At 38.6% G+C, this 12,784-nt stretch overlaps 1 protein-coding gene and 1 long non-coding RNA gene across 6 annotated transcripts in view; one reads left to right on the top strand and one right to left on the bottom strand.

Moving 5' to 3' along the window:
* Positions 1 to 12,784, top strand: part of adamtsl3 (ADAMTS-like 3) — a 760,337-nt gene that overhangs the window by 554,406 nt on the left and 193,147 nt on the right. For all 3 annotated transcript variants that reach the window (XM_063065855.1, XM_063065856.1, XM_063065857.1), the window contains one exon: positions 2,579 to 2,629. In XM_063065855.1, coding sequence (XP_062921925.1) covers positions 2,579 to 2,629 — 51 coding nt within the window. The remainder of the gene's footprint in view (positions 1 to 2,578; positions 2,630 to 12,784) is intronic.
* The window catches only part of LOC134355646 (uncharacterized), a 114,892-nt gene that overhangs the window by 6,678 nt on the left and 95,430 nt on the right, over positions 1 to 12,784 (bottom strand). The gene's annotated exons all lie outside the window — the stretch shown is intronic.

Below are 12,784 nucleotides of genomic sequence, written 5' to 3'. Positions count from 1 at the left end.
GGCTTGAAATATCTGATGCCATTTTTCTTCATAAAGAGTTCTTCTGAAGCGTAGTGTTGTCCGTTGCCATTCACAATTTGTTCTGATAAGCCATTTCTAACAAAGATAGTCCTCAGGGCAGAGACAGTCTTAGCTGAGGTGGTTGACTTCACTGATATAACCTCTGGCTACTTCGAACGAGTATCCACAGCAATCATGAACATGGAGTCCATGATGGCCCAGCAAAGTCAATATGTACTCTTTGCCATGGTGACGATGGCCGCACCTGCATGTGTGACAGTGCCTGTAGGGTGCATTTTGAACCTTTTGGAATCCTGTACAGCTTTTGGCCAAAGTCTTCAATCTGTTTATCTGTTCCCTTCTGAGACACCTCAGTAGCATTAAGCAGCTGTGCCAGTCTCTGATTAGTGCTACGACTTGGGCTGCAGTTGCCTGGTGATGCCACATTGAGAGCTTTGATTTACTGCCAGTCTAGTTGGATTTTTCTCAACTATTCATATCCAAAAAGTGCTGGCACATACATAAAGTTTTTCCATACATAAAGCTCTAACTGCTGTGTTTGACCTCCATACATCACATTCACTTTCAGTTTGTCTTTGGAAGACTCTTTTTCACCTGTGTAGGTCTTTGGCATCTCTGAGATATTCTCTAATGGTAGCTTAGGAAATAGTCTTGTAGTCAGCCTCTGAAATTTTTGATAAATCTGATTCTGTATCCAGCTGCATTTTCAGTTTTACACCAGGCACATCTATTGTGGTCCAGATGATTTTGTGATCTGCCTCAGTAATACTATGCAGTTCTACGCATGCCAGCTCACCTTCTTCAGATTCTGTGTTTACTGATTCTGTTTTACATTCGGAAACTTTATGCATTTTCTTAGTTTTGTGTGTGAAACTCTTCACTTGATGTGGTTTTTCCTCTTTGGTTGTGCTTTTTGTCTGCCTTGTACACTCTCTCTTTGTGACCTTGTCTGTGACACTTTCTGCCAACTTTTTCTTTGAACCAACAGTCATTTGCAACATGCGTCAATTTGCCACATCGATAACATTTTTTGGCCTTTTGTACCATTCAGGGACATATTGTGCATTTCACATTCTGAACCTTTTTCCTGCATCCTAATGATATTCCAATGGTCAATGCCCTTTCTAAGGTTTGGTCTCTTTCTGCCAGTAGCCTCTTTGGAGTGCTTTGACTATGCATGCCACGTACAAGCCTGTCCCTTAATGCATCAAAAAGTCTATCTCTAAAGTTACAGTACTGGGAAAGTTTGTGCAGTTCTGCAATGTATTCAGGAATGTTTTCATCCTTTGACTGCTTCCTTTTGTAAAATCTAAATATCTCAGCTATTACCAACAACTTAGGGCTCAGATGATTTGGTAAAATTGTAATAATGTGGTCGAACGTCTTGCTTGCTAGCTTTTCAGGGGTTACTAAGTTGTGTAAAAAACTACTTTCTAGCACCCATTAAGTTAAGAAGTGAGTGGGCTTTCTTTTGCTCCTCCATATTGTTTGGGTTGCAGTACAGTCCCATCTTTTCGATATATGACTCCCAGCCTTCAATAGTGTTATAAAATGCGTCAACTTTCCTGACTGAAGCCATTGCCGTGTTATTTTGACTTGTAGGTTTGCTAGTTGTGTTTCTCACTGTGTACTATACAGGCAGTTACTCACTTATCCATTTGTTAGCATCCATGATGGCCTTCATACTTTTTAACTCTTTCAGTTTTCTCCCCTAACTGTCGGCGCAGTTAGTGATATTCTCTGTCATTCAGATTCGTACTTGTCGCCAATTTGTTGTGTCTGTGCACAACTACATATCGATTAAATAAAAGCACACATGCGGGAGATGGCTTTAACTGGTGTATTCACGTTGCAGTGAGAGAGAGAGAGAGAGATAGACCAATGCACATGCGTAGGCAAGAGATCAATGTGCATGCACTGACAATAGATGAATACACATGTTTAGGGGAGTCATTGGTTTAAAACAATTAGATCCATTGTAGTGTTGATGGGACTATTCAGAAATCTGATGCAGAGGGGCAATAGCTGTCTCTGATTCTTTGAGTGTGAGTCTACAGGCTCCTGTACTCCCTCCCTGATGTTAGTAATGAGAAGAGGGGCATAAAAGGAAAATTCCTAATGGTGTGTTAATATTTAGAATGGGTTCTCACACAGCAAAGTGGAACTCCGTTATCATTTATGAATTAATTATATGCCATGTGATATGGGCACGATTTGAGTTTTTGGATGGAACATTTAATTTCCATATAGATTGATAAATATAAAAAAATGTTACACATTTCCCTTATGGTCAAACTTCAGATCTTAACAACCTTGCCCTACCTGCTGATATCACCATCCCTATTATAGTGAATATTTATCTCAACATGTGTGGCATGTATTATATTCTAATAGCACGCAAAACATTTCATACATTATACACAATGTGAACAAATACATTAAAACGTGGTGAAAAATTAATACTTGAAAATTTTCTCAGTGTATTTGTGTATGCATGCAAATATATATGTACATGTTTACAGTACTTTTATCTAAATTAACTTTTTCTCTCCTGCAGTGATGGCTTCAAGCAACTTGCAATTTACGATCATTTTCAACCACTTCCACGGTATGCATAACTTGATAGTTTGAACTGAGATAACACAGAAAATATTGTATTAACCTTGTCAAACATTATGTAGCTATAATGTGATTCTCAATAGCAGATTACAGAGCTAGTTAATCTTTAGATTTAAAGCAACCATAAACTTGATTTTGCATTGTTGTTATCAAAACATATTGTGTAGGCAAGTTTCTTTCTCTATTAAGATGTTTATTTCTTATAAATTCTATGCAGTATTATTCGTTTGCAGTAAATCAATTCAGTAATGTAGTATAGTTTTTCCCAATTATCCTTCCTTCTTGCTTTCCCAACTTCATAGGATGACAAACCAAAGTAATCAAGGTGGGTACATTACAAGGTCTCTTAAAACTCCTCTGACAATGACAAAGAGGAGTCAGGCTATCTCATTTTTTTCTCCCTCTTGCTGTTATAGTCCTGTCATCATAGTTCAGGTTTCTTGATAGTTTGACAATTTCCTCATTTGTTATACAGGCCTTGACCTTGTTTAACACACACAAAATGCTGGGTGACTCAACAGGTCAAGTAGCATCTATGAAAATGTATAAACAGTCGACACTTTGGGCCGAGACCCTTCATCAGGACGAGAAAGGAAGGAGGAAGATGTCAGAATAATAAGGTGGGGGTAGGGGAAGGAGGGCTAGTTAGAAGGTGATAGGTGAACCCAAGTGGGTGTGAAAAATAAAGGGCTGGAGAAGAAGGAATCTGATAGAAGAGTGGACTATGGGAGAAAAGGAAGAAGGAGGGTCACCGGTCGGAGGTGATAGGTAGGTGAGAAGAGGTAAAAGGCCAGAGTGGGGAATAGAAAAAGAGGGAAGGGGGAAAGGAAAAGAAAAAAATGGAAAAAAAATCACTGGAAAGAGAACTCGATGATCATGCAATCAAGTTGGAGGCTTCCTAGATGAAGTATGAGATGTTCCTCCTCCAGCCTGAGAGTGGCCTCATCGTGGCAGAAGAGGAGACCGTGGACTGACATATCAGAACAGGAATGGGTATAAGAATTAAACTGGTTGGCCACCAGGAAATTCCTTTTGGCAGATTGAGCAGTTCCCTAGTTTACATTGGGCCTCGCCAATATAGAGGAGGGTGCATCAGGAGCACCAGATACAGTAGATGACCCCAGTAGAGTTGATCCTGTTCTTTGGCAGCTTCTATGAGGAAAGACTTGTATTTAGGAAGTGTTTTTTTATGACATCAGGTTGTCCCAATACAGTAATCTCTTGATTTAGGCATATTCAATTAACAAATTTTCACTCTGATGATCTTCTGTGTACAACTTCCAATGTACAAAGCCATATCTTTTCTATAGGGAATAGCATGCTCCTCCCTCATTATTTTGATATTTCCATAATGCATTTTGGCTAGCCTTTTCAACTTATACTTGACAAAATGATTTCCAGGAATTCATTCCCGAGGTATTAATGTCGAGCCAATTTGGCATTGTTTGGTGTGTTCTCACCATTACATTATAGGAAATGGAACATCAAATCTGACACAGCAAGCTCTTAAAAACAGTAATTGCATGTTCCTGTTGACCTTACATAATTTTTATCGGTGCATCATAGAAAGCATCCCATCCTGGATGCATCAAAACTAGGTATGGAAACCTCTCTGCCCGAGATCATAGGAAGTTGCAGACTTTTGTGGGCACAGCTCAGTTCATCATGAAAAGCAACTTCTCCTCCAAGGACTCTGACTATATTTGTTGTGCCTCAGGAAAGCAGCCAGCAGAGTTGAAGACCCCTTCCATCTGAGACATTCTCATGTCTTCCCCCTTTGCATTAGCAGAAAATACAAAAAACTTGAAAACATGCAGCACCAGGCTCAAGGACAGCTTCTATACCACTGTATTAAGACTCTTGAACAGATCTCTTGTACATTGAAAATGAACTGTTGACCTCACAATACACCTTATCGTCTATCTGCGGTTCAGTTTCTCTGTAAGTGTAACACTATATTCTGCTTTCTGTAATTGCTTCTCCCTTAAGCTCCCTCAAAGTATTTATGTATTGAAATGTACAGATGACTTGCAAAACTCAGTTTCTCACTGTACCTTGGTACATGTGGCAATAATAAACTAACATTAGTACAAATCGACGCAGGTAATTTATTTCAGTGAAATTGATAGATTCTGTCTCAGACACTGGGAATAACGATTCTGCTTTTATCCTCCTTTACATCAACCGGAAAGAGCAGACAGTGAATCCTTTTAACATTTCATTTGGAAAATGTCACCACAGAATGTGCAGTATTTCCCCCAGACCCTCACTGAAACATCTGTTCGCCAGTTTTGAGCATGAGTACTGAGTTGCTATTAGGATTTGAATGAGATTTCTGGCAGGTACATTTCCAGTGCATAAATGGAATGAAATAGATTTCCCCTATAGCATCACCATCATAGAAGCTCAATTTAGTTAGATGTTTGTCTCCTGTAATGAAGATAACTGAGCAATTTGGTAAACCACTGATAGGAAAATAAGCAATGAAATTGATCCATTGAGTATATCCTCAAGAAAATCAATCTCAGGGTTGTATTTGTTGACATATATGTATTTTAATAATAAATTTACTTTGAACTTTAAACCATTAATGCTATGTTCATAGAGAGCAAAATTTAAGTGTAAAAATTTCAAATTTAACGTCTTCATTAGTATTATTCTTTCACTAGGTCTTAAAACAAAGCACAATAAACTCAGAGTGGATCTATTCAGAAGCGCATTTGTTATCTGAAAGGGGAAGTTCACCTTCGCTCCTTACTATGGATGGCAGGCAGCTTCTGAGTTACAGCTTACAAAGTTGGTTTTTATGTAGCTCAGCGGTTATCAGTTCAAGCTGACTCAGTCCCCCCACTAAGCAGCTGCAGTCCGATCTTTCCTCCATTCGAGATCACACAATCTACCAATCCCCCTCAGTTACCTTCCCCTTTGGTTAAACAATTAACAAAACATTACATGCCTTCAGTCACATATACTCTTAGCATATAGCAAAGCACTCTGGGATTATACTGATTCCATTTTGCACATTACAAAATTCTAAATATATAAAGATCACAAAGCTTCAAATTTATTTCCACAATATACTGAATGTATGACTTTAGACATAAATTTTGGCCAAGATGCTATGGTGGCTGATGACCAAAACCATAAAGATATAATATCCAGATTGACGCAGGTGTAGAAAGTTGCTCAAATTACGTGTGACTTCACCAGCCACTGAGAGATAATTATACTTGGGCATTTCAGCACTCTGTGAGTTTCATGTTGCAGGTGATAAGGCACAAGGACAAATCTCTTTTATGAAGATTTTAACAATGTTATCAGACTGTTGTAATAATGACTTATTAAATTGTTTATTCAGACAATTGAAGTTTTTTTGGTCTTGGCTATAAATGTATCCCAGAAATTAGCAATGCTGGATTGACCTTTATCATGATGTTATGGTATTTAATGGCATATGTTTGATATTGCAACAATGAATACACTTGACTAGCTATTGTGAAGTCACAGAAACTAATAAATTCATAAATCCTGTCCTGTCTTTGAGGCAATGATTATGCAACGGTTCCCATTGCAAACAGGAAGACTTGAACATTGTTTTCACTGACCTTTGAAAAGTTTAAAGTAAATTCAAAAATAATTCATGATCAATGTACACGGCCCTGAGATTCATCTTCTTTCAGGCATTCACAGTAGAACACAGAAATACAATAAAATCAGTGAAAAAACTATACACAAACTACCGTGGGGTGCCACAGTAGCAAAGCAGTCAGCGTGACACCATTACAGGTCAGGGCGTTGGAGTTCATAGTTCAATTACAGCGGCATTTGTAATTAGTTTCTACGCTTTGCCTCATGATCACATTGGTTTCCTTCAGATGCTCTGGTTTCCTCCCACAGTCCAAATGTGTACTGGTTAGTAGGTTAATTGGTCATTGTAAATAGTCCTGTGATTTGGCTAGGGTTAAGTAGGTGGTTGGAGGGCAGCACAGCCCATTGGGTGGGCAGGGCCTGTTCCACACTGTGTCCCGGTATACACAGATAAATAAAACAAAGAGTGGCGAACATCCGATTTGCAAAAGAAGACAATCTGTGCAAATGCAAAAAATAAATAAGCATGCAGAAAAACATGTAGAGAAAGAAATAAATAAATGCTTGATTAATTAATAAACACAAAGGACTTGAGTTGTCCTTGAAAGCAAGATCATAGGTTCTGGCATTAGTTTATAGTTGAAGTGAAGTTCAGGAGCCTAATTGTTGAAGGGTTATAACTGTTCCTGAACCTGGTGGTGTGGGACCTAAGGCTCCTGTATCTCCTCAATGGCAACAGCAAGAAAAGAGCATGGCCTGGATTGTGGGGTCTCCTTGTAAATGAATGCTGCTTTCTTGTGGTAGTGCTCCTTGTAGATGTGCTCAATGGTGGGGAGGGCTTTTCCTGGGATGGACTGGACTGTGTCCACCTCTTTTTGGAGGTCTTTCTGTTCCTGGGCATTGCTGCCTCAAAATACCTCAAATGGAAAAATGTTCTCGTTTCCTCCAGATACATATCAGGTAATACATGAGTTAACTGTGGTACATGCTGCAGACAGGGATGTGGATAGGGACTGGAAGTGCAATTCTGTTTATGTGCCAATGAGTTCCAGAATGAAACTGATGAAGAAGTGATTATAGCATCTATATGCTCTTTAGCAAGAGAGATGGCAGCACTAGAGTTTGAATTAATAAATCTATCCATTTACCGTCAGTAGGTTTAGATATACAGTATGTTTCCTTCCCCTGTAAGATATGAATAAGGGAACATTTACATGCTCTTTTAATATACATATATTAATTGTTTAATTATACAGTATCCAGTTTAAAATATTACTTTGACCAAGATTTTTTTTAAAGGATGTACTGAAACTTTTTTTTTTGGTTTTTCACAACTAAAGTATGATACATTACTGTTTTCATTAACAAACATGAGAACATCTGCACATGCTGAAAGTCCAAGCAACATACACAAATGTTAGAGGAACTCAGCAGGCCAGGCAGCATCTATGGAAAAGAATAAAAAGCCGACATTCAGGCTGAAACCCTTCATCAGGTTCACAGATTCTGCCTGGCCTACTGAGTTCCTCCAGCAGTTTGTGTGCGTTGACTGTTTTCATTAACATTTTTTTCTCTATTTAGATTTTTCACTTGTGGTCCAATTCAATGTGGCAGCCTTGCTTAATAAACTCTTGTGCCTGATTGCAAGGTGGTGACAGCAGGAAATCAAAATGATTTCAATCAAATGCTTTCAGCTCTACTAGCAGTTCACTTTCACTTGTATGTGATTTGGCTTTTAGCAACCCTTCTTAATTTCTTTTCACTTTACTGATTCAGTTATTGTTTAATTTGTTGCGATTGTGTCTCTGAATGGATTGCACTTGTTTCCACTTTGAATTCTCATTCTGCCATATCCTTCATGAATATTTGCAAAAGTTAAGTCTATTGCTAACACTTTGCCCAAGGCAGAGATGCTTCCAATTTTATTTGTATTTTGTATTTTGCAGCTGTTTTTAATGTTAATGATTTCACCAATCCATCACAAATAGTGCAGAGTCGATACTATTTATCATGCAAGTATTTTTGAGATCATTTGATGTGCAAGCAGGCTATGTGTTTTCAGCGCACAGCTCCATGCTGCGTTAAAGAGGTGTTGATCACAAAGAATCTGTCATTGATATATGAGGTTTAGTCACTGGGTGCAGCAGAAAATGGATCAGGATTGCCATTCATCAAAGTAGTTACAGTACATGTATTCAGGGCTGGATTATTATCTTCACTACTTCTTTGTTTAGCATTCCTTAATTTATTAAATTAATAACCATGGATGCCTAATCTGATCATCCAAAAAAAACAATTCTTTATAAATGAGTCAATCTCAACTAAAAGCAAATCTTAGGTAATCTAGGTAAATTGTCACTGTGAGCTTTGAAAGAGTTGTGCCCTACTGATTTTTAACAGAAGAAGTGAAATATTTATTTTTGCTTATATTATCTGCAGTGTTTCCTATTTCCTCAGTGGCAGAGGGCCAAGGTAGATTCATTCTAATAAAGTTTCCAATCCTGTTTGAATTGGATTGATCTACCACACATTACAGGTTCTCGAGACAAATATTTATGTTTTTATAAAATGTTATTTTCAGCTAAAATATCTGCACAAGTTACTAAAACATTCAGATCTGTTTCATATTCGTTTTTACTGCGTCATTGAGTAAAAATTGTATAAATAGTTACTGGGGCTATTAATTTGTGCCATTTAGATAGTGAGTCCAAATTGTAATTAAATATACCACTTATCTGGTGGAAGTCATTCTGCTAGTAGGTACAGATAAATGTATTTAATAACCAGATTTATGATTATTAAGGAAATAATTGTGAAATATTATATTAAATTACAAGCTGACAGTCATAATGTACATAACTCAGAATAGGAAAGAATTAGCAACATAAAGCAAGATTTTTTTGAATTAAAAATGCTGTATTCAGTTAGGAAATTACATCACACTGGAATGTGCATTCCTATCCAGTTTCATTCTGTGCAATTAAAATGGGTGTGTTAATTTACGTATTTTGCAAAGAGGGATGTATTTGGAGATATTTTTGTCATTGCATGTATGGTCTCCAGTGTAAATTGGTGAAGCATAAATTTTCTCATAAAGGAAAATTAATGAATTGCCTTGATTAAAAGTCCTTTCATGATTTCAGGGCTACACAGACAATAAAGTATCAGTTTGAAGTTTAGCCATTCAATTTAGGAAATATTGCAGCAACATTTTATTCAGCTCAGTCTGAATAACAGCAGTCTAGCCTTTGACCAGTTAGCTTTCTTTTAGGTATAACGTGGGTGAAATAATATTGCAGTGAAGTTGTGGGGCAAGCATCCAGAGATATTCATTCAAATCCCATCATCGCATCTGAGAATTAAATGAATTAAGTAAATCTAGAATTTATGCCAATCTCAGTAATTAAGCTCTTGGGTTTTTTGTAAGAATTAATGTAATTCACTCATCTTTTTATGGAGGGGAATATTTGCCAACCTTGCCGAGTGTGGAGTAAATGGGACTCCAGACCCACCAAAGTAGTGTAAAAAAAAACTGATGATATAGGAAATAACCAGCTGGTCAAGAAGCTTCTGTGAGAAAGAAAAGGAAGTAATATTTCACCTCAAGGCTGTTTCTTTCAGCATAGATGCTAACTGACTGCTTAATTTTCCTGCATAATTACTGATTTCCATTATTTGCAGCTTATTGACCTTCAGTCTAGAAATGTAGTTATTTCTTAGCTCTCAGTTGGGGATGGGCAATAAATAGCAACATTTTCAGAGATGTCTTCATCCCTAGAATATCAAGCCTGCACATGTAGGCTCCTCCCAGTCTCCACCCAGCTAATAGGAGTCATCTGCCACTCGCTTCCAACTCATTACCTGCAGCCTATTTAAACCCATCCGCAATCATTGTTCACTCAGACAAATCAGTCACCCTCAACTATTGCTCCTCATCACCTGCAGCCTATTTAAACCCATCTGCAATTTTTGTTCACTCATATAAACCAGTCAACCTCAACTGTTGCTCCCCGCCTTCAGTTACCTCATTCCCTGTGGGTTTAGCATCTGTTCTTTCTTGTTTTGTGGCCCTTCATGGCTTGTAATTTTGCAGTTGATCATTAAATTTATTGCTCACCCACTAAATCATCTCCGCCACTCTGCTTTTTCATTAAGCCTCCTCTACATTTCCTGACGTAGAACTAAAATAAAATCAGGAGGCAAAACAGTACTGAGGAGCTTCCTGCACAGCCAGCCAGCAGGGGAAAACATTCAATCTACTGGAACAAAAATTACTAAAAATACCATTTGCAACTGGGCTGAATTCTACAGCGAGCCAGGTAGGACAGGTATTGTAGAGCAAAAGTAGTATTGCCTTGAATGGCTTGCACAGGGATATGATTATGTTAATTTTCCTTGACTGTGAAGTAAAGATTCCAGATGTTCATTGGCATCCCAAATAATGGCTAAACAGGAAATGAACAAGAAACCTTCTGAACAGTGGCAGACATGATCAGATGGGAGCAGAAACTCAGAACATATGTGTTGCAAAGCTGTCGTTCAGCAGGCCACTTAGCAACAGCATTGCTCTTAGAATCATCATTTGTAATATTTCAAGTTTTTCCAATAATTCTTTGCTGACTTTTCACTTTGCTGTGTTAATAGAGATCATAATTAACAATACACTTGGCAATGAATTTGTCAAGTCATAACTTGCAGGAGTGATACCTCTCTGTCCCTTGCTAGTGAGAGAAAGAGAGCCAGTGGCATGCCAGACTGCTAGGATGAACAGTGTTTTTTGATGGACTGTATATCTTGGTCTCTCTGAGGGTTTTGCTATTGCTTGCATGGTGTATGTGGGGGATATTTCCTGCTGGAATAAGTAGGGGGAGAGGGAGGGTTCTCTGATATTTAATGGAACCATTGAACCATTCCAAAGTGATTGTAACATTGCAGGGAAGAAGGTCAAGAATGGGAAGTTTTATATTTTTGGTTACTTATGGTCCATTGTCTATTTTTAGAATGTTAAAAGATAAGAAACAAGAGTAGTAGACTGAATAAAGGATTGATCATTCACAACTGGAGATTAAAATAAGTTTCTTCACTCAATGATTGCTGCATCCATGGATTTCTGCACTCAAAAAAGATTGTGGAAGCTCAGTTACTGGCTGTATTCTGACATGTATTGTTATATTGTGGGAAATCAGAGGATATGGGGTTACTGCATGAAAGAGGAACCGTGCCTTAAGTGAGCGGTGAAGCAAGCCTACTCCTGCTTCAACAACTTGTACGTGTACAGTTCTGCACTTTGTCTTAAGGACTTAATTGCTGTTTCCCGAACATTACTGTGTGCATATTGGCTCTTGGATGCACATTAATAGTAACTATGAGTGGTCTTCAAAATTATTCCATTGTATGTAAAGTGCTGTGCATGGAGATGTGGTCAATGAAATCTGACGGCTTTTGGAGGAGCAAATGTGTGTGACGATATTACAGGGCGTAAACGTGCAAGTGCGACTGTGGCCTCAAGTTAGATGTAGTTTTAGTGACATGCTTGCAAACCAGTTCTCCAAACCACCACCCTCCTGTTGCACGTATCCCCTGCTTTGGAATATTAATCTAAAGGTTAACCTCCAGTTTGAGTTGGTGGTAAAGAAGGTGAGTGCAATGTTGACATTCATTTCTAGAGGTACAGAATATAAGAGCAGGGATGTGATGTTAAGGCTCTATAAGGTACTCATGAGACCACACTTGGAGTATTGTGTGCAGTTTCGGGCTCCTTATCTTAGAAAGGATATACTGACATTGGAGAGGGTTCAGAGAAGATTCACGAATGAAAGGGTTATCGTATGATGAATGTCTGGCAGCTCTTGGGCTGTATTCCCTGGAATTCAGGAGAATGAGGGGGCATTTCATAGAAACATTCCAAATGTTAAAAGGCCTGAACAGATTAGATATGGCAAAGCTATTTCCCATGGTCGGGGAGTCTAGGTCAAGAGGGCACGACTTCAGGGTTGAAGGACGTCCATTTAGAACAGAGATGCGGAGAAATTACTTTAGTCAGAGGATGGTAAAGCTGTGGAATTTGTTGCCACGAGCAGCTGTGGAGGCTAAGTCATTGGGTGCACTTAAGGCAGAGATAGATAGGTTTTTAATTAGCCAGGGCATCAAAGGGTAAGGGGAGAAGGCAGGGGAGTAGGGATGACCGGAAGAATTGGATCGGCCCATGATTGGATGGCGGAGCAGACTCGATGGGCCAAATGGCCTACTCCTGCTCTTACATCTTATGGTCTTATAAAAGGTGTTTTGATAAAAAGTAAATTTGGGATTTTCTGAGAAAAGGTTAGGAACCTGACTTGTGAATCTGTTTGAAAGGTTGCACTGCAGCTATTCGCATTGGTTCATGAAGGAGCAGTTCAGGCTTTATTTCATGCAAGGTGGTGCATGCAGCAGCATCTTGGAAATTTAGGAAGGGTGTTAAAAAATAGGTAAATTCTATGTGGGTCTCAAGACTCCTGGGACAGAGAAGGTACGACCAATCCCTGATACGTCTCCACCTTGACAAAAACACAATCAC

This window comes from Mobula hypostoma, chromosome 13, assembly GCF_963921235.1.
Source record: "Mobula hypostoma chromosome 13, sMobHyp1.1, whole genome shotgun sequence".
Lineage (NCBI taxonomy): Eukaryota > Metazoa > Chordata > Chondrichthyes > Myliobatiformes > Myliobatidae > Mobula > Mobula hypostoma.
This window is presented reverse-complemented; position numbering and strand designations above follow the sequence as displayed.